Genomic DNA, 24,283 nt, shown 5'->3' with positions numbered 1-24,283 from the left:
ATGCAGTACACACTATTTCACATATAACGACTAATAACATTTCATTCCCAGACTGGTTTTGTAATGTATAAAGCTCACGTACCCAGGAAGTTCACAATGATATAACGGAACTTTATTGGTTAACGTCTTCATGTGTAGATGGATTTTGGTACTGGTTCGTACATAAAACCCAGTTGGTATTCGATGTGTACGTACACCGTGTGTTTTTGCGCAATATCTAGATAACAATTTGTCCTCCAAATTAATATAATGGTCACATGAACGAAAGGAAGAGGCCTCTCGATTTCAAACAAAATATAAGATATTCAAATATTGCAACATGAACGAAAGGAAGATTCTTTCGATTTCAGGTAAACCATGTAAAGGCAATGGGATTTACGTCGTTTGACATTAACCGCTCTCTTGCATAATATATACCTGTATAAACATATTTAGGATCATGCAAATTAGTCAGAAAAAAATCCGCGTGTGGTTTTGGACATAAAGATCGAAAGCGTAGGCCACACAGACAACCTGCTGAGTGGTAAAATACATATCGGTTGTTATACAATATATATATATATATATATATATATATATATATATATATATATATATATATATATATATATATATATATATATATATATATAAGTGGTGCCGAGAGCAAAGAACAAAATCAGATCTGAGACTAAAGCAGACTTTTTATCATTTATAGATAGTAAACCTGCAACCCAGATACTATCATCCAAGCAAGGTTATATAAATACAGTGTCGGCAGAACTTAAAGCCTCTATAACTCTCAAAATCAACGAAACTTTCGTAAAGTATTTCGTAAAATAAAAATTACACCTTAAAAATCAGTGTTTCAACGCTAAATGTGGTATGATTACATAGATTTGTGTAGATACAAATTGCTTATTTTTATTTATTTGTGGCACAATTAATATCATTGCGGGACATTTCAATTGAATTAAATATGCAAAACAAGAATAAAAACAACATCTATTTTACCAGACCACATTTGGCGTTTAATTTTGGCAATTGCCATAAGGAACATTAATTTTTAATTGGTTCAGTTTATTTAACGAACAATTGTACGAAACTTTCGTTGATTTTGAGAAGTAATGTTATTTTAACTGTGTTTACAAGTGGTCTGGACACATCCAATGTGTAATAATACGTATCGCTGGTATGCGCTTCCTAATACGTTGTGTGCCACCAAACTCCTTAGTCGTTAGGGAGACATAGCCTCAGATTTAAAAGGCATTAAGAATTCGGTATCTGGTATTTTACAAGCTTCAATACTATCATGTTACATGTAGTCAGCTATGAGTGGTTTTGCTTCGGTCAATACACTGATTCCAGAACCGAGCATTAACCGCCCAGCTTAAGTCATAAATATAAAACATGACCCGGAGTACGCAAAGTTGATTTTATGGAATTGGCGAAGCTCCGGCCCAGCCTGCATTTTCGCGCAGTCATGTAAGGAGCTCTCCTGTCCGTTATATAGTCAGAGGAAATACGTTTGCGCGCCAAATGGCGAATGGTTGTGTACATTTTGCTGATACAATTTTGAAGTTTTTGCAGTAAAATAAACGTTGATTGAAAAGTGCGATAGTGAATATTGTGATAAAGTATAGTTTTGGATATATTTGGTCTAGTCAGAGGTGAAAACTTTTGTTTTTGTGACTTTGATAAAGGTGTATAAAAGTTCACCTGGTGCATAGTTTTTGCTAATTTTAGTAACAAATAAGTGAACATTTTGTTGATACAATTTTAAAGTTGTTTGCAGTGAAATAAACGTTACTTGAAAAGTTTGATAGTGAATAATGTGATAAAGGGTGGTTTTGGATATATTTGGACTAGTCAGAGGTGAACACTTTTTGTTTTTGTGACCTTGATAAAGGTTTATAAAAGTTAACCTGGTGCATAGTTTTTGCTAATTTTAGTAACAAATAAGTGAACATTTTGTTGATACAATTTTAAAGTTGTTTGCAGTGAAATAAACGTTACTTGAAAAGTTTGATAGTGAATAATGTGATAAAGGGTGGTTTTGGATATATTTGGACTAGTCAGAGGTGAACACTTTTTGTTTTTGTGACCTTGATAAAGGTTTATAAAAGTTAACCTAGTGTATAGTTGTTGTTATTTGTAGTCAAAGATTAGTAACTCGGTCGATTGGTGCGTGCATTGATAAAAGCTTAGTGTAAACACCTCCGATTAAATTGGCGATTTGTCACGCTTGACTAGAGCGCAAGCGTATTGGAGATAACAAGAGCGCTGTGTGGACTCTTTCGCTTTACTTATTTAGCTCGACCTTGCAAATATGGATAAGACTGACAACAATTTTAATTTTGTGATAAAAGTTATTCTGATGTCCATGTGGAGTCAATAATGTCGTCTTAGCGTATAATCATGGTGGACACGCCCATTAACTCGGGTCGAAAGAGACATCTTTCTGACACAGAAATCGACATCGCTTTTAACTATGAAGAAACAACCACGTGTTCTATCTAAGTTAAACCGTAAACTGTATACAGATTCATCCCCGCAATCCAGGAGGGAAATAGTTGTGACTTCTGCTGATGTGCACTAGAAGGAAATGCTTCATTACAGCAGCAAATATCCAAGTTATCATCCGATATGCACATGTTATGTTCTGCACTTAGAGAACGTGTTGACCAAGTTGAAAAGGGTCTAGATCAGAAAATAATAAAATAATAAACAAAGTGTCACAAGTTCTAGACAAACGCGTCAACTCAGAAGTGAATTGTATGCACGAGGACATTGACACTACAATGGACACTGTGAAGAAAAATACTCGTGACGAGATAGAGTCTGATCTAGATCTTTTGCATTCTAAGATTGATTCATTGGTCTTCATCAATCACGTGCATAATTCAGCCGGAAATACGTCTGAAAGAGACAAGCATCTGAACATTGCCATTCGAGATCTACCTGAGTCGGACTCGGATAATGTGAAATCTAAGATTGATAAGCTATTTAAAGATGGTTTGAAATTTAAAGTTGTTGTTTGTGAGAAGGCCGAAAGGAAAAAGTCGAGAAGTGAGTCTGAACAAGGTATTATTATTGCCAAACTAACATAATTTGAAGACATTCAGTCAAGCATAAATTAATGTTCGAGAAAAATTCACTGAAGGACCAAAGCATATATTCTAACGTGTTTATTCAACATGACCAGGCTCAGGCCGATCGAGTGTTGGCTAACAATTTCAGAGCTATTCATGGTGCCATAAAGTCACATGGTCTTACTGTTCACGGTTCCCGTATTGTTCCCCGGGGTTCAAGTGAACGCGCTGATTTCCCGCGTGATCGTGCTTCTGGAGATGGCAACCGCCATTTGGGTTCGGGGAATCGTGATAACCGGTATGAAAACCATCAGTCCGGATCTAGGGACGGTCCACCGCGGCGAGATCAGGGGCGTATTATAGATAGGCGCGATTCCAGTCATGACGATCGGGACGACGGCTAGAACTTTTCGTCGTTGTCGATACAAGGGGTCGTGGTGCTGGGCGTGGAGCTGGAGGCCGGGGACGCAACGGGCGTTACAACGACGACAGAAGATACGAAAGTATTAGCTTCATATCGGGTTTTGGAATGTGAAGGTTTGGAATTATGACAGAAACTCTGATAATGTTAATTTAAGATCGCAATGTGTTTTAGACAATAAATTTTACATTTAAGGTATATCTGAATCACATCTTTTAAATGATGATATATTACAATTAGACGGCAACACGTGGTTTTGGTTTAACCGTACAAATATAGTTGTAAGAGCTAAATCTGGATCGGGTGGAATAGTGTTTTTCATAAGAAACTCTGTTTTAAACATGTATGATATTTCCATTTACGATAATAGTGTTAAAGGTTTTTTGGTTGAGGATGTGTAACAAACAAGATAAATCGTTGATATTTTCTTGTGTATGTTACCTTCTTCCCCAACATTCGTCCAGATATTAGGATGTAAATAATTTTTGTTCTCTAATGTGTTTTATTGCAATATGTTGGGAAATTTTCTATTTGCGGAAACTTTAATACTCGAATAAGGGATTTAGATTATCAAATAAAACAAATATGTGTGCCTTAAAGGGATCTTTTCACGTTTTGGCAAATTGACAGAATTAAAAAAAGTTATTTCAGATTCGCTAATTTTCGTTTTAGTTATGATATTTGTAAGGACACAGTAATACTGAACATAAACCATGGTCTAATACAGCCATTATATGCATCTTTTGACGATTTAAAAACCTGAAAATTATAAAGCGTTACAACGCGAAACGATTGAATAATTTGGAAAGTTCTGTTGCTTTCGTTTAAATTTGTAAAACTACGAAGATTGCTTAATATATAAAGTATAAAATACGTCTTTCATACATACTAGGCAGGATGGCCGAGCGGTATAATTGGTTTCTACTTCAGGACTCAAGGGGTCACTGGATCGAGCCCGCATGCGGTCTACTTTTTTTCTTTTTTTAAATTTTATTCTTGATTTTTTACTGGAGCTTTTTACATCCAATGTTTACATTTTATCAATAAACATGTAAAGCATTAATTTAATGACAAACTTCAAAACATGCCAAAATCTGTGAAAATGCCCCTTTTAACGGACGAAATATGGTAAACAGTGATTTTGCATCTTTTTTCAACAAAATTTTTATCAGGTGTTGAAAATTGTATTATACCACAAGATGCCATTGATTATTTTGTAGATTTTGTGTGTGACATTGATATAGGATGATATAAATAAATGTGGTAATATTGCAAAAATTGCACCAACATGTATACCTGAACATTCACTTTTGTTTGGAAAATGTTAAGTTATAGCTCTATACCTACATATGAAAATGTTAACAATAATGTCTCGGGTTCTAATGTCACGTTTGATAGAACGTATTTTGATGATTTATTTCTGAGCAATAATGATATTTTATCTGATGTTAATAGAACTATATATAATTTAAAACAAGGTTTTAGAACCCAACATGAAATTGATATAGCATATGACAGTTGGTGTGATTTTTGAAAACGTCTATGTACTCTAATATACCATATAAAACTATACATATTAAGTCTGATGTTTGTTCAAGAAAATACAGGCCAGGTAAACCTTTGTTGAATGACTAGTTAACAACTATGTGAGATAACTTGTCACAAGCCGAAAAGCGCTGGCTACACTGTAACAGTAAAAGTGATAAAGTTTATTTGAACTCAGAATTTGTTAAACTTCGCAAAATGTTCGATTAAGAGGTACACAAGTCTAAGAGGTATCATTGGTATAATATCCAGAATGATTTATTGAACGAGTGCAATGTGGATCAATTGGCATGATCGGTATTGGGAAGTCTATTACAAAGAAGATTCCTAACAAGGTTATACTAAATGACGGCTCTTTGTCTTCTGATGTAGATGTAGTCTTGTTCAAATGGAAATCAGAGTTTAGCTCTGTGTTCAATAACCCTATTTATGATTGTAATATAGATCATAGTTTTGTTAATGTTGACGAGTACAGTCTTAGTTACAATAATGATATATATGTTTTAGAAGTGAATAATGCTATTAATTGTGCTAAGAAGGGTAAAGCAAATTATATAAATGAAACTCCTAAAGAATCTTTGCAAAATGATACATCGGTTATGTTTTTACTCTCTCTGTTTAATATTTGCTTTAGTAATGGCACTCTGCAGTTTATATGGGGAAATGCATAATTAACCCTATTCAAAAGTTATCTTCTTTGGACCCTAGAGACCCTCTATAATCTCCCAAACAAACGAATACTTACCAAGTTGAAGTTTAGTTGGGATTCTATGTAGTAATATATCTACCGAAGATATCACATGAGATGCGCGCCGAACCGTGACCATATTGTCAGAACTTAAAAGTCTCGAACCATAAATTTTCGAAAAACTAAGAACACAAACACTCTGGGTGGGCATGTGATCTCATCAGTAGATATATGACTACATAGAATCCAAACCAAACTTCAACTTGGTAAGTATTCGTTTGTTTAAGGGATTCTAATACGTCATACTACTTCCGAGACCACATAGAGCATAAATGACTTATGTAGAAATTTATACATACCAGTGTAGTTGTCCAACCTTATTGCGAATAATTCAAAAAAGAATCCGAGAAGGATCCTAGCTGTTGTATGTCTCTGTTATAGAACTGGTTGAACGTTGTAGCATTTTTTTTCATCCCGCAACAGATAGTATTTCCTTAATAGGTACAAACTGACTCACGTTGGATGTTGATGCACCTCTTATTGAATGGGCTTTATAAACAATAATGTCAATTCCAGCTAACTGCATAACTGTTTTAAGCCATCGGCTGATAGTACTTGCAGTTACAGCATGGTATGGTTTCAAATAACTGATGAATAACAACTGTTCACCTGTCTTAAAGGTTCAGTTCGCTTAATATATTCCCTCAAAGTTATTACAACGAAAATGTTTTTATCAGGAAAATATTCCTTTAATTCAACATATGGTACACGCCAACCAGGCTTCCATTGTTTTAAGGAATTACTGTACTGTAAAACAATAGAATTATGACCATGCCTAAGGCCCTCAAGTTTCAATAACTTTAAGGGCTGAACTCGGCTAGCTTGTGTCAGGGCAATCAACATTGCTAATTTAAATGTAAGATTTTTTAATGTCAAAAACCTTACATCAGGCAATTTTTAAGTACTTCAACACTATATTCACATCCCAAACTTCTTTATACCTTGCCTTAGATGGTCTTAAATTTATAACACCATTGAGAAATCTTTTTATCAACGGATGTTGGCCAACCACAAAACCATCTAACAAAAAGCCTCAGATGACAAGGCATTTCGTGCAATATTTATAAGGTCATATGACAAACCACTGTCACACTATTGTGTAAGAAAATCCAAAACATCATTCACAGCAACTTGAAGTGTATTAATCTCCCTTCTACTACAGAACAAAAACCACCTTCGAATGTATACCGAGTACTGTTTTGAGTGGAAGGTTTCCATGAAGCAAGCATGATGTCGACAGCTCGTTTTGGAATTTGTCTGTCTTCAAAGGATTTCCTGATAATCGAGAAACAACTAACTTGAGTTTGCCTGCCAAAGGATGTACTTTGGCCGTATTGGCGATCATAAGTGTAGTCTTTTCGACTGGAATCACTAACGGAATATCTATTATTAGTTCCAAGTAAATGTTCCACCAGTTCTGAGTTGGCCACAGTGGAAGTACCATAATACATTCGCCCTTGTCCCTTCTGAGCTTTTCCAGAGTCCGTCCGATCACACTGAAAGAACAAAATATATACATCAAAAATTTTGACCAGTCACATGAAAAAGCATCTACATATTTTGCTTCTGCATCTGGTTTCCATGAAACAAAGATCGGCAACTGGGTATTCACACTTGATGCAAACATATCAATCTGCGGTAATCCCCATTTTTAAATTTCTTGTTCAACTGCCATTCAACATTGTCATTAAAATTCCTTGAACCAAAGTCAGCAATATTGCTAACACAAGGAATATGAGTTGCTGATAGCCAAATATTCTTATTCATACACCAAACCAACAAATGATGAACCAAATCATTACAATCTAGTGATTTACAACCACTCATGTTTTGAATATATGCTACAGCACAAGAATTGTCTGATAAATTCCTACATGCAAATGGTGTTTTGCTTTGCAAAATGCTTTGACAGCTAAAGATGCTGCTAATAATTCTAAGTAATGTATGTGATGTGTAGCCTCAAAGACTAACTGACCATCTGCCACCAATTTCTTGGCCATCACATTTTCCAGCCCAACATAATGTTGAAGCATCTGTGGTTATTGACAAATCAGAATTTCCATGATCAATAAGCCTTTTTGGGAACTTATATTATCAATCCACCATTTCAATTCAACTTCCATTTCGCTTGTGATATACATTAATTTGGAAAAATCACCATTCGCATTATTCAATGCTTGAATTTTACCAATATCGATTTTCCAGTAAAACAAACGACCATATTCTACTGCGGAAAAACTTGAAACCATTAGACCTACAAGTCTAGCAACTAATTTTATTGTCGCTTTTTATTTCTTTAACAAAACGAAACACTCTGAGATTAAAGTAAGTACTTTAGATGCTGGCAAAGTAACTTCCATTTTCTCAGAATCAATTTCATTACCTAAAAAGGTAATTTTTGTTGTGGGAATTAGAACCGATTTTGTTTCATGGATTATGAACCCTAGTTCAGTCATCAACGAAACTGTGTCAACCATATTCTAATGTCTACATTCTTGATACGTATCACCAAGAAGTAAAGCATTATCAATATAACCAGAATGAAAATGGCCACGCATTCGCAATGCAGCACAAACTGGGTTCATAAGTTTAGTGAACATTCTTGGGGCAAAAGAAATACCATTTGGTAATGCACCATATTGATAAACAAGACCAGAAAATGTAAATCTAAGTTTTACTTGATCTTCCTCAGCTATATAAATAGAATAATAAGCATGTTTGAGATGCCATAAAACAACCTGGACGTACCATTTTTTGAGCAGATTCGAATGTGTCCATTTTAAAATGGGGATATTCCATATATTAATCTGCGTCTTTTAGATTTAAAATCATTCTATATTTACCAGCTGTATTTTTGGGAACTACAAAAATAGGAGAAAGAAACTCATTTTGAACATGAGAAACCTCTTTAACAACTTTATGTTGTTGCAATTTTTGTAATTCTTGTTACACTACAGATCTCTCTGTTGAAGTGAAATTGGTTTCTTTACAAAGTAATCTAATTGGAATCACATTGTCAATGAATGGTATATGACAATGCTTTATAATATCAATAACATTCTGATCATGTGTCAATTTGTTCCAATTATTTTCAAAATAACGTATTCTACCAGCTTCAAACTCACCACTAACCTGAATTATTCCTTCTGTCCTACCCTCTTGTTTTTTGAAGGCACTGGATTCAGATTTCTGTCCTCCGGCCTCATGTAACCAGCGTAACCAGGGTGGTTACCACGGCCCCGAAATCCTCTTCGGAACCATCTTATACCACGTGTATATGGCAAATTTCTATAACATCGACCACAAAAAACTTGCCGATCTTACCGATCTTGCTCATATCGTGTATGTCCTTGACATTTTTGTTCACATCCGTTTCATTACCATACAGAAAATCAGTAAATGGTAAACTTGGAGAAGTCAAAGGATAGAATTTTGGATCTAAATCATTACTGTGTGACTCTTTTCACTTGTTATGTATTAGTTTGTTTGATTGTCCAAGCAAAGCAAGAGCATTAATTCCCCACTCTATGGACTGAGCGTCAACATTTTGGAGTTCTTTGTCTAACAATTTTGCAATGTTAATTGAGGCTTTCACAACATTATTCTGAATATACTGCATTTTTGCATCCTCAGTTTGTGTTTGAGGTTTCCAAGAACGCCATATTCCTTGATATAGCCTCGTTTTGTCAACGCCTCACAATTAATTGGCCTATGGACATCCTTACACATTTCTGTCACACGTTCCTCTAAAAACACTACTTCGGAACGAAGTGTTGATAAACATAGCAAGAGCATCATTGACTTCATTGTCAACTTTTTCAGAGAACAAAAACTTGTCAGACAAACCTTTGAATTATTGCCCTGAATTTTTACCTGGTTCACATTCTGACTGAACACCATGTATATTAGCGTGATTAATGTTACTACAATTCATGTCAACAGACTGCTGTTCACGTTCGTCATGTTCATGTAAGTCTCCCTCGAACTAAACATCTGAAGTGTCATCATACCACTCATATAGAGTGTCAACACTACCATTCAACTTTTCTTATTTCTCACCTTGTTGTACGACAATTGAATTCAATTTACGCAGGATAAGGAGCACCTCCTTTGTTTGATCTGTGTCAGTGATTTTTCATGTTTTTTCATAGGCTGTTAAGAAACATTAACGGACTTTTCAACCTGAACAGGCACATAAATATTCTCTTTATCCCCACTGCCACCAGCAGGGGATTTTCCTTTACCTTGCAACAATGATTCATCCATCCTGAAACATGTGCTTTTACATTCAGTGCGGGGCTATTCTTTAATCAATCATTCACCTTCGTTTATAAAATATATTGCAATATAATGCAAAAAAAGTTAAGAATAACCGTTATTTTTATTATAATGATAAAACAAAACAGATATAATTAAAAACAACAACCTAGTTTTAAATAAAAATTTGGTCACGGTCACACTCCACTAAACTAGTAGAGTATAAGAATTCGTCTATACACGACGAATTCCAAAAGCGCACTGACAACATGGTCACGGTTCGGCGCGCATCTCATATGGTATCGGAAGTAGTATGACGTAATAGAATATAGAAGTGTATATTTGTCTTGTTCTGCTTATAAACTGTATTGTTCTATTTTTAACAAAATATAAAGAAAGTGGGCCGAACATAATGCTATTATTATTGATGAACAAAATGGGTTTCGAAGAAAAAGAAGTACTGTTGACCACATTTCTACGTTAACAATTTTAATTGATACTAGAAAGAAGAAAACGCTATTTACTTTTTGCAGTTTTATTGACTTTAAAAAGCTTATGATTACATAAATCGTGATACTCTCTGGAAGAAATGTTTAATATTGGTGAAAACGGAAAAAAATTAACTGGTGTACAGTCCGTATATACATCCATATCTTCTTCTGTTATAGTTGATATGTTAAATACTGAATGGAATCCTGTTAAATCTTGTTTAAGGAAAGGATGTTTACTTTCTTCTTTGTTATTTAACATGTATATCAATGTTCTTGCTTTATATTTGAAAGCTTTAGATCTAGGTGTAGAGTATGGAAAACTTTGCTTTCTACTGTATGCGGATGATATTGTGTTGATAGCAGAGAATGAACATGATTTACAGCTTTTGTTAAATGCATTGAATGACTGGTGTTATATTAATAATATGTACTTAAATTATAACAAAAGTAAAATTGTGCATTTTCGACCAAAATCTGTATGTAAAACTAATATACGGTTTATATGTGGCAATGATATGCTTATGACTGTTGATCGATATCTGTATATTTGTTTAGTTCTTCATGAACATTATAATGGCAAAAGTTATAGCTCAGAGTGCAAGCCGTGCACTTGGTCTGTTGATTGCAAAATACAAATCAGTTGGTGGACTTTCCATTAATGTTTTACACACCTATATGATAGTTCTGTTTGGCCTATTAATAGTTATGGAGCTGCCATTTGGGGCTACCGTTCTTATTCGTGTATCAAGATGTACTCCCAACATTGCAGTCTCGGGTGAAATGGGATGGGTGCCTCCGGAAATTAGGCAATGGAAATCCATTTCTTCGTATTTTGCACGTCTATCAAAAATGCATGATTTTAGAATGAATAAGCGTGTTGCACTCTTGGCTAAGTATTTTGCTGGAAGGTCTTGTAAAAATTGGTATTATATTGTCACTGATATGTTTAACACAAATGGATTACAGCAATACATACATATCGAGTCGGCTTTACCGAAACATGCCTTATTGAATGGAAGAATGAATGTTTTATTTGATAAATTTAAGATAGACTGGTATCAATCTCTAATAAGTGTCACGGGTCCTTCCGGTCGAGGCAGAAATAAGTTGCGTACTTATCGCCTTTTTAATGACGATTTTAGTACGGAATCTTATTGTCAGCTTATAATGTATCCGTATCATCGGGCTGCATTTAGTAAATTTCGTTGTGGTGTAGCGCCTCTGCGAATAGAAACCGGGCGATACTAGCAGCTGGACGTACTAGACCGGAAGTGCCCCTTTTGCGATAATGTTGAGGATGAGAGCCATGCTATTCTTGATTGTTATTTGTATCATGACTTAAGACATATATTATTTGACAAAGATGTAAGTGTAAATCCTAACTTTCTATTTATGTCAAACACGATTAATTAGTTTTTCTATTCACAACCCCATACATGATTAGAAGTTGTGCCAAAACCTGTTATATTATTTTAAAACGTCGTCTTTTATATACTTGTCAATAATGTATTTTCGTTGTTTGTTAAGTAACACTGATGTATGTTATAGGCTTCTGAGACGTTGTTGCTAATCAGGTCATCTACGATCTGATCGGGGTGATTTTCTCGATTTTCTAAACAAGTTCTTAATTGCGTGATAGTGCCCGTATTTGAAGTCAATATTTTAATTCAATTATTTTACGATGTTTTAAAAATGGATAAGCAACAGCCTCATAGGTTTATAATGTAACATAGAGCGGATTTGTACAGAATTGGTAATTTTATACATGTATACATATGTGCTTATATGGTTAGAAATGCAAAAGTCTCTGATATTTCTAATTTAGAAAGGTTACATACAATTGTCTATTGTATATATATATATATATATATATATATATATATATATATATATATATATATATATATATATATATATATATATATATATATATATATATCTATATATATATATATATATATATATATATATATATATATTATATATATATATATATATATATACATGTTTGAAGTCATGCAAGGTTTCGTTATCTGATTAGTCTAGAGGGTTGCGCCTTGACCAGACTTCGCCGTTGCACAGGTTTGTCTGAGTCTTGAGTTTACGCTGGCCGCATGTTGAATACGAGCCATATTCCTATGATGCTAGTCACATGTTTATCGCGGTATAATTAAATGATCAGTTTTTAAGCCACATCCTATATAAGTGTGTTTCCCTACGCACACATTTTGAAAGCATTCATGTTGTGTATTAACGAAAATTTATAGAGACAAGTATATGCATCGTTCAATTTGCACAAATGGCGAACACCCACATACAATAAATTACAAAACAACACATTCGGCGTCAACAAGGCATCTTAGTTAACTAAGCTCGCGTAATTATTGTTCGTTAATGACAAACAATCGTATGCCCGGCATACCACCGACTATAAAAGCTAAACAATTACATTGACTTGGCTGGTTTCATACCCGTTCTCTTCATTGTTACGAGCAGACAACATCAGACTAATATTAAATACATAATTGGTTATTAGCGGAAATATGTAAATGAAAAAGGTGGTAATTTTGTACCGTGGAATACGACAATTCTTTTTCGAAAATACACCTATGCTAATGAATCGGTAGAATATATGTGGTTAAACCATACTAAGTTGTTGACATATTTAATACAATTTATGTATACACAATACTGCAGTAGGTCGATAACCTTCTTAATACAGAAATGAAGATATGTTTTAATTAACAGTTGTCAAGACATCTTTTTGTCGAAGTTCACCAATCAAATTCACTAATCAATGTTTTCATATATAATCCATATCAAGAATAATATCAACATACACTTTTAGTATAATGCCTACAAATATTCAATAAATTTATAAATTAAGAAACAAAGTTATCAAGTTAAAATGCTAGTTTGTATAAGTTACCAGTTTTATGCCTGCATTTTAAATGACAAGTCGCAAGCGAGCTTTTTTACATGCAAATGAAGTGGTGTCTATTATCTGCATGTTGGACGCACGAAATGGGCTTCCTTTTCTGTCTGAATTATTGTCATATCACAAACCTGGAAAAATTTAACACTTGACGTTTTGCATGGGATTCAGAATGAACTCAGGCGAAAATGTTTACGGTCAGTTTGATATAATGTTTCATTGCATAGACGTCAAGAAATACTGGAACATTGTTTCGACGAACGGTTCTGCAAACACATACTTAAAATGCAATTTTTTATGAACACTCTATTCAATCCCTTTAGAATATTGTGCAGTGAACCAACTTATCATAATAATATCAACGATTGTTATTTTTTTATTGGATGAAGCAACAGTAAAACGCCTGTTTCGATTCGTAAGAATGATGTTTTTAGTCTTGTGTACATCGAATCTTTGCCTGTATTATTATTTACACTTATCACGAAATTATACTGGATCAATGAAACAAATAACTACACAGAGAGAATCATATATATCACCTCCTACAAAAATGACCTCATCCGATTGACTTAAAGCGGTCACGTGCCCATGTTGCAATTTTCCATACACCCCGTGTAATTTCCATACACCCCAAGTAATCAAGTAGTCGGTTGATATACAATCGTTACACAGAGAGCTTCGCTCTCGTATGGTATGACATTACTGAGGGTGCATATCCCATACATCATCAGTAAGTAGCGGTGAAACTACAAGTACAATATTAATACAATTTAATGTATTCAACTAAACTGTATCCTTATGCTATTATCATGCAATCGTCAAACACCAATATTTTTATTATGTATTGATTTTCTTTGAAAAAGATCTAAACCTACATACTATTTTACCATATTACAATCACACTAAATAACATATACAGGTATTATATAACAAGATTATGTCGTTCCCAATGTATAGTTATTACGCACGTTATTACATAAATATAGTTCGGCGGCAACTTCATATAATTGCTAACAAAGTGTTCATAGCACATTTTTAATGTTTCACAGTGATACATATCACAAACTGAAAGACAATGGTTTGTTAAATTATTCAGATCTACGACTTCAACTTATCAGTAGCAAAATGGTACATATAATGTATTAATAACACTAGATATTAACACCTGTAATCCTCATGCAAGTTGATAGAAATATATTAAATATTTTACAAACGTATTTGTATGATGTGTCAATTTCATGTTACTGCTTCTATCCAACGAAGATGCGTGCGACTATGTATAATGAACAATGCTTAGCTGTTATGTGATTTTGATTCATGGTAAAATGTAGCATACTTAACGAGACTATTACTACAATATTGTATAGACGCGATGGGCTGTTGTAGTTATAATTCGTGAAAGTATCGTCATTGCGTTCACATGCCATACTAATAATACGTTTCATTTCAACGTTCTACATTAATAATTGCAAGTTTGATCTAATCTTAACCCCGCATCTTTTAATCGACGCACTAAAATAATTTAACACTACATTTGAAATGTATGAAGAGGCATCAATTAACTTTTTATTTAGAATGATTGCTGATAAAGTCATTAACTTTGTCACAATAACGATACGGCTTCACCATTTATGTTACTATCTAAGACCGTTCAACTAGCTAAATGGCCATTACTTGAAGCCAACGAGACCAGTGTATCCCATTAGCATTATCTTTTTTACAAGCAAGGCATACCATTCATTAATCACACGATATGACACGTATACAAAACACGTTTGAATCGCGAGTTACTTACGCCTTAAACTTTATATTTGTGTCGTGGTGTTATATGGAAAACACTACTGTTATATTAATGTTATTTATGCAAAATTGTTATAACAAAATACTAGATAGCTCTTGTTTTGCCAATTATGCATACTTTACACATTTCAATTAGATACTTGGAACTTATGTTAGGTAAATAGAAAACCAGTGATATTCCATAATGATGAACCTACTATAATGTGCATATTCACTGCTTCAATGTAGAATACGATGCTTCAATATCAAGAAATGATATCAAATATGTTTGCACTCTATATGCAGGGCGCACAATTAAACACGGGAAATTACTTGATGTCCAAACGCTTGTCATACTATTGAACATATTCCAACAACGACACATATCCTATCGATCTTCTAATGTACGCTTGTTGTAGTTCAATGCTTAGCACGCAAAATCATACTGAGACATGTACGCGTGAAAGAGATTCATAAGTTTTGAAGATTTTTAATACTATAACATACATGTCCATGTAAGGGCGATTATTTTGACAATATAAATAAAAAAAACACTAAACGTACATACAATAAATCCACTTAAGTTTTAAAATCATTTCTATTGCTGGCATTATTAAATGATGCATAAGCTCGTTTTAAGCAAAACGGCAGAGAGTAGTATTATAAATAGTATTCGCGTTGTTTGCAGCTGTATTTATTGCTGGTGTAGAAAACTCCAAATGCGTGTTAAATCAGGACTTATTAATACTCTTCGATGTAGTGTAATGCACACATCAATATTAAAACGCTTAAATCACAATCAGAAGGAAAAATGGTAAAATAACTAAGGAACCAGGCGGTTATATAATAATTGATTTAGTATACATGTATCTTTGTCATTTGTTTCTTTGCATATTGAGATATGCTATGTAAATCAAATTGTGTTCGGTTAAAATGTCGGCAACATTTAATGTAATGGCCAAGTACGTACTAATATAGTAACATGTGAACACTTGCATATGTATTACTTACATGTTACGCCATTGTAATAAACCAGTTACACTCGTACCTTAATATATCCTTATAAAAATAATATAGAGGTCAAACAGTATAGCTTCTTTTAAAATAGTTCAAAGTGGAACGGATGCGTTTTGTTATTTGTGATGATAATTGTCTATACGCTTTAAACACTAAGAATATGCTTTCTCTACGTAAAAACCACAAATACGGATTCAGAAAAATCCGTTTCGCGTACTTTGTGCATTTTTATATAATACATTAAAGCATAGCTAACTATTCATGATGCGTAATTTAGACTTCATTGAACTTGATTAGCGCTCTTTCAGGTAATCGTGTGCTAATATATTGGATAGCTTCAGTTCAAACCGAAGCTAAAGTCATTACTAGAGTCTACATCAGCTCGAAAATTAAAAAGTATGTAGATAACGCAAATCGGACCGTTTGTTTATCGCTATTACTCCATTTCACAAAGATCATAAACAAAAAAGCGCATGCATTTAATTACGGACGTATTTTCGTTGTTTTCCAACAATATCGTACTATGAAATTTATATAAACATGCAGGCGTACTAATATAAATGCAATCGGTACAGTGTTACATGTGAGTGGCATAATATTACAATACAGTTCGTTGTGTTATTTACTCTTTGTGTCAATTATACTGTTGCTTGTGTCATTGCCAAATTGCAGAAAGATAAGAGAGCATCCACATATTTAATGAACTTATATAACAAAACAACGGGAATATCTCTTTCATTCAATAGCACTAAGCTCTGTAAATATGTTTACCTTAAATCAATTCAATGTGAATATTTCTTCATAAGTTAACATTCACTTATTATCTACGTAAGATGCAATTAAAACAGCATATTGCAGATTTCCAAAGAGACCCAAGCTTCCGAATTGTGCATAGTTATGTGCATGGGTTAAACTGAAAGTGTCTGTGAAGTTCAATTTATTTTCAAAGATCTGATTATTAGTCCTACTACTAATCTGGATTTTCATTATTGAACATGTCGACACCAGTTTCTGAGCACCGAAATGTGTAAATATGATTTTACGGCGATGATTCACAATTCTGTTAATTTCATGTTTACATAGTTCTTGCAAAAGGCAAAGAAAATTGCAATGTACAGAATTGTTAAATAATTGCAAAATGAGCACACTTGCACTAACTCAGAAATATAGGATCTGGCACGAGTTGTAATATCATACCATATTTTATAAAACAAGAGCGCCGCCTTGCGGGTGAAGACCGCTCATCTATTTTTCTTTTTAAAGATGTAGGGACGTATCTCAATTTCAAACACAAAGGAGGGAGGAATGGAAAGGGGTATATAGTGTGGGGTGTGGTAATTTATTACATTATCTTTAAAAAATTGCAACAAAAAATGCAAAAAAAAAAAATCTTTTTTTTGAAGGGGTGATTCTTGGGTGGGATGGTTGAACGGTATTTCAAAAATAAAATAATAAATATAAATATTTGTGTTGTTTAACCATGTTTGAAAAAACAAGATATGTGTTCGTCAGAAACACAATGCCCCCTATTGCGCCGCTTTTTTTTTACCTTTGACCTTGAAGGATGACCTTGACCTTGAACTTCCACCACTCAAAATATGCAGCTTCATGAGAACGCCGCTTTGAAACCTTTTGTTTTGACCTTTGACCTTGAAGGATGACCTTAACCTTGAAGGATGTACTTGACCTTGAACTTCCACCACTCAAAATGTGCAACTTTATGATAACGCCGCTTTGAATTCATATTTTTTACCTTTGACCTTGAAGGATGACCTTGACCTTGAAGGATGACCTTGAACTTCCACAACTCAAAACGTGCCACTTCATGAGAACGCCGCTTTGACATTTAAAAAAAATTGACTTTCGACTTTGAAGGATGACCTTGACCTTGAAGGATGACCTTGACCTTGAACTTCCACCACTCAAAATGTACAGCTTCATGAGAACGCCGCTTTGATTTATGTTTTGACCTTGAAGGTGAACTTCCACCACTCAAAATGTTCAGCCTTATGAGATACACATGCATGCCAAATATCAAGTTGCTATCTTCAATATTAAAAAAGTTATGGCCTATGTAAAAGTTTTCGAACGGACAGACGCCATATATTTGACATTTGACCTTGAAGGATGACCTTCACCTTCACCTTTCACCACTCAAAATGTTCAGCTCATATGGCCAATGTTAATGTTTTCGGACGGACAGACACCATAAATTTGACATTTGACCTTGAAGGATGACCTTGACCTTTCACCACTCAAAATGTACAGCTCCATGAGATACACATGCATGCCAAATATCAAGTTGTTATTTTCAATAGTGAAAACGTTATGGCCAATGTTAAAGTTTTTTTTCGGACGGAAGGACAGACTGAGTGACATACTGACACATTGACATACTGACGGACAATTCAACTGCTATATGCCAACCTACCGGGGGCATAACAATTAATTTTTTGGGAGGTGGGAGTGGGGGATATAGTGTTAGGGTGTGGTGGTCATTTATTAGATGATCTTTAAACAAAATGGGGGTGGATTGAGGGGGGATTCGGGGGGGATTCGGGGGGGGGGATTCGGGAGGGGGGCGTGGGGGATGGTTTGGGTGGAGTCTATTGTGGTATGTCAGGTAAGAGTTATTTTGTCAAAGTATCAATCAAATCTAATCAAAAATTAAGAAGTTATGGCAATTTTAACAAAATTTAATTATTTGACCTTGAGAGTCAGGGTCATTCAAAGATCAAGGTAAAATTCAACTTGCCAGGTACAGAACCCGCATGAGAGCAGGCAAGTATTTGAAGTTTAAAAGCAATAGCCTTGATACTTTAGAAGTAACGTGGATCTAAACACAAAATGTAACCATATATTCAAAGTAACTAAGTAAAAAAAGGGCCATAATTCCGTAAAAATGACAACCAGAGTTAGCCAACTTGTCCTTTACTTTCCCTTTATGATAGTTTGCGAGTGTTCCAAGCATGAAAGCAATATATGTGATATTTTAGGATTAAAGTGGACCAAACCACAAAACTTAACCAAATGTTCAAGTATAAAGGGCCCATAATTCCGTCAAGATGCAAGTCAGAGTTACATAACTTTGCCTGCACAGTCCCCTTATGATAGTTAGTAAGTGTTGCAAGTATGAAAGCAATAGCTTTGACACTTAAGGAATAAAATTGACCTAAACACAAAACTTAACCAAAATTGTCAATTTTCTAAGTATAAAGAGGGCACATAATTCTGTCAAAATACAAGCCAGAGTTATCTTACTTTGCCTGCACATTCACCTTATGATAATTAGTTAGTGTACCAAGTTTGAATGCAATAGCATTGATACTTTATGAGAAAAGTGGACCTAAACGCAAAACTTAACCGGACGCCGACGCCGACGCCAAGGTGATGACAATAGCTCATTTTTTTCAAAAAAAGATGAGCTAACGAGTTCAGGAATTTTGTTTGTAAGCGAGCCTTTGGCGAGCTTACAAACAAATTTCCTGGACGAGTTTAATAAAATTAGGTATGATATGACAACGAGTGTCAGATCTTTTTTACCACATGCTTTAAAATGAGCAAATATTTACGCAAACATAATGATAACTCCCGAATGTTGTTTACATTTCGTGACGTCATTTGACGTTGCAGCGTCATTTTAGCAAAATAACAAAATGCGATTGGTCAATAAACGAAAGCAAAGCCAATGAAAACGCTTACAAATGTTGTATAACACATGTGTAATAAAAAAAAAATATGTCATTGTTGTATTGCATGGGAAACAGGGTATAGCATGTCATAAATGAAATATATTGGATATGTTGCACTCACTTTGCAATGCAGTAATATAGAGTTCCGATATGAATGCAGTATGCATTATTTACATTTGATACTATATTATAACCATAAGCGATTTAAAGACCACACTTACGGAGAGCAATTATTGACTACAAGGAAGTGAAATCCATATAATTGCATTGCATGGATTGGTTCTCGTATTTCTCTGAGTACTTTCGCACTGACTTTCCTCGATAGCCGCGTGGTATAAATGCTTCGTACATGGCTTGCTGAACCCATCGTTGGATTTGTTTTTATTCCTCTTGCTAACTTTAATGCTTTAATGCTTTAATGCTTTACTTAAATGAGAGGTAATGACATGCTTTACTTAAATGAGAGGTAATGATACGAGATTGTAATATTAGTTATACGTGGTTCTTAGTTTGCGATCGGCAACTGATTACCTTAAAACATATCCGGACCATTACAATTTTGCAAATTAGTCCATTTGAGTCAAGTAAAAGATATTTGTCTGGCTCAGTATGCGGAATATCTTCATTAAAGGGTTGTTTTATTGTTGAAGTCCTAAATTATAATCAATTAAAGTAAACTGATAACAAAATAATCAGAAGCTATTAACCATATGTTTACGTAATACGACAGCTGCCTTGACATGTTCGCATAATCGAGCATTGGTTAATGTAAAATAAATGTATTCGGATATGTGATTCCAGCTTTAAATCTCTGAAAAGTATCATGTTTATCCGAAGTTTTGTCAAACGCATCTCAGCGTCTCCTACTAAAATTATATGTTAATAATTGTGGGCTAAGGAACGCTTCTGATAAGACACATTTATTAACTCGGCGACAGCTTGTCAAATCTCATCATGAAACCGTCCTATACGACTCTTCAGAGACAGGCCATATGAAAAGAGAAGAAGGTGCAAATCGATTACCATAAATGGCGTTTTCACTGTACCATCGTAGTATGTATTAATCATACGTTTATGCATACGATTATGCATGGACTGTTGCGTAAATTTATACACAAACCAAAACATATGAATTTCTATTGTTACAATGACTTGTTTTAAATGAAATTTATATTTATTAGCCTTAAATTATAATATTACATTAATTGTAATTTTTCACAATTTTAACAATCTGATTCTTCCGATTTACTATAAATAACGATATGCACTTTTAAATAAACAGTTCTACAATTACGGAAGGGAATATCCGCCAGTCCATTCATGTTGCCAAATGACAATTACATATTGCTAATTGAAAATTGCATACTGCTAAATGACAATTGCATACTGCTCAATTACACTTGCATTTTGTTTTATTTTGTTTGTTACAAAATAATTGCGTCTTCCTTACGTCTTTATGCTTGTTTCTATAAGTAAGTGAAATATTGCTTGCATACTTCTTTTTAATGTTTACTCGATGTATGGTAATCATGTATTATCTCGAGTTAATGACACATGAATTATGTCTGTTAAATTGAAATGGCATCTTTTGTAAGTTCTACTAAGCGAAATGAATATGCACAAGGCAGCAGCTCACATGAAGTAAGCCGAATGCCGAATGCATTAAGACGAATGCATTAGTAATACTGAATTCATACACGACAGAGAACCAGAGTTGTCGGTCGTTTACGGTAGTTTTCGTAAAAGGTTAATATTTAGAACGGTGTTGTATTATATATCTACCAGATGAATTACTCTACCGCGTCGTATTCTCCACTGTTCTTATTCAGGTAAAGGTTACTTGTTTAGTGTACTTGTTTATTAGGTAAATTGCATACGATTGTAATCTCCATTTCGAACGTTGAGTTGTCATTTGGTTTGTGATTAAGGTCTATTTGAAGTTAATGGACGTAATCTTGTTCTCATTTGTAAACACGTCAAACGTCCCATAGTATTGTTGTAACGAAAATGGGTTACGATGATCAAAACGTCTAACTGTTGGCTTGTTTGAATTTAACTTTTATGTTCATTCTGATCGCATATCTTCGTAACACTGTCATTTATCTAATCAAATCAGTTGATACCTAGGTTGGTACAATTGTATCTTATTCAAATGATTCTTTTACATTGTTTTTTACTAGATTATCCCCAATACGGCATGGAAATTCATACAAAGAGCTAATTAAAATGGAAAGCAATGTGAGAAAACAAGTATGCACAGTTACCTCATTTACGAACAAAAAAAATATGTTTTCTGGAATAAAATGGTTTCTATTTTTCATTTCAAATGTTTATAGTTGGATACTGTTTTATACTAGTATCATCAATATATGTTGACCATATTACACCTGTTCTGTATATTGGGTACGGGATGACTGTGGATAGGTATCAGTTGACCAAAAACAGGTATAAGTTGACCAAAATAGGATTGAGTTGATCACAGTATGTGTTGAACAGTTATCTAACAGGTGTCTTCAAACAGACACATTTAATGAAGATTTTTCTTGAATAGACTTAAATGGTAGATCGATCTTATTTTTCTTTGCATCTATAATGTGTAACTAAGGGCCTGGGTTCGATCCTCACGTGCGGTTCTGATTTTGTTAATGGAAGTTTCCTCTGGCGAGACTGCAGAGCCCTATCCTAGTACTGGTGTAAGCCAGGAAGCATAATTAAGTGAATCTTTGCCTTAATGCAAGTTAAATACCCGGGCAAAAATACCATGCAAACAAACACATCAAGATGTAAGTACATGTAGGATAATGGGGGGGGGGTTGAAGATTTCTCATAAAAGTGGTACTTAGATGATCAAAGCAGATAAGATCATATTTCTGTGAAAAAATGTATAGAAACTTTCCGGTAGATCAGCAAGTGAAATATCTGACTACGTAACAGTTATTATCTCTCGAATCTATGATTATACTACATAATGGTGACTTGTTTTTATAAATTAAAAAATAATGTACATGAATACATTTGCAGATATGAGCCAACAGCAATGATCAGCTGCTCTTTTAAGACAGACAGCAGATTTGTTGAATGCCAACACATGTGACAGGAGTACACAATACCAGCACTTACACCAGTAACCTCTGTCAGTAGCACTAGTGCTGCAAAGGCAATTTATGCACCCGACAGTAAAAGAAGGAGGCATGGACATGCAAACACAGGAACTGTGGCAGTGTCAGCACTTGACTATTACACCCAAGTGTAATCAGGTAGGCAACACTTAAGAGGCCTGTACTAGATATTTTGGAACTACAGTCTATACCACTTCCTAATTATTGTTTACAAGACCTTCCTGTACTTTCAATTTGTTCTTGAAACTCCCTACATAATTAATGATTAGGAAAAATGCTTTTAGAAACTAACTCTAAAAAGGTTTATGGAAGGAGTTCCATAGTTTAAGATATTTCAAACACTTTTGAATTAAAAAAAATAATTCCCAAGTGCACCCGTCCTTTTTCCAATTGGTCAAAGACATCGCTGCAATACAGAAAATCAGATTCCACAACACGGTACTTATAAGTACTGTATACAAATTAACATGTATATCAAGTTGAGTCAGGTTCAAACTGCACAGGTTATACCGGTAACTCTGCTGGTAGCAGTTATAGAATTAAAATGTTGTTTGCCCGTAAAATCCAAGGTAAATAACTATAATAAGTTATCAGTTATACAATTGCATATACTTAACGTTTCTAAATAAGGCATAAGCTCTTGCATAAATCAAGCTAAATATTAAATGATTTCAGCCTTAACAAGACAAATGTGTTGCATTCACTTCCCTACTGTATATGCAGGTTCCTGGTTACAACTTATGACCACCTGTTGAAGGAGCTTGACGGAACCAGGGAGAGACACCAACACAAAGGTGAATCAGTTTAACTGGAGCTACAAGCAGCTTAAGAAAAACCTTCAGGGACCAGTCTAAATGTTCTGATAATGATAATAGAGTGTGTAATGTGTTTTATTGCTAAGAATTTTGGCTACTTTGTATCCAATATCTAAAGTGGTATTTCATTAAGATTTAGAAAAAATAAGGCCAATCTTAATAATAATATTCTGCTGGAACATATTGAACTGTTTATTCAATCATGCAGCAATTTGTTGTTTGCCATTTGAGCATTTGGCATGCTTAAGCTCAACATAGTATTAGAGAAATTGATTTATTTCACATTATTTTGCTTATCTTGCAATGATTTTACAAGCATCTTTTTCACATATCTTGTAGATTGGTAAGCAGATATGTTCTTGATAGATTTCAATGGTGTAGTTTTTTAGTAAA

At 34.2% G+C, this 24,283-nt stretch overlaps 1 protein-coding gene across 1 annotated transcript in view; it reads left to right on the top strand.

Moving 5' to 3' along the window:
- Positions 1-23,883, top strand: part of LOC127839589 (cardioacceleratory peptide receptor-like) — a 38,298-nt gene extending 14,415 nt beyond the window's left edge. The window contains exon 8 of the mRNA XM_052367979.1: positions 23,799-23,883. Coding sequence (XP_052223939.1) covers positions 23,799-23,883 — 85 coding nt within the window. The remainder of the gene's footprint in view (positions 1-23,798) is intronic.
- The last annotated feature ends 400 nt before the right edge of the window (positions 23,884-24,283 follow it).

This window comes from Dreissena polymorpha, chromosome 7 (assembly GCF_020536995.1).
Source record: "Dreissena polymorpha isolate Duluth1 chromosome 7, UMN_Dpol_1.0, whole genome shotgun sequence".
Lineage (NCBI taxonomy): Eukaryota > Metazoa > Mollusca > Bivalvia > Myida > Dreissenidae > Dreissena > Dreissena polymorpha.
The sequence above is the reverse complement of the archived record's forward strand: the minus strand, read 5'-3'. Positions and strand labels throughout refer to the sequence as shown.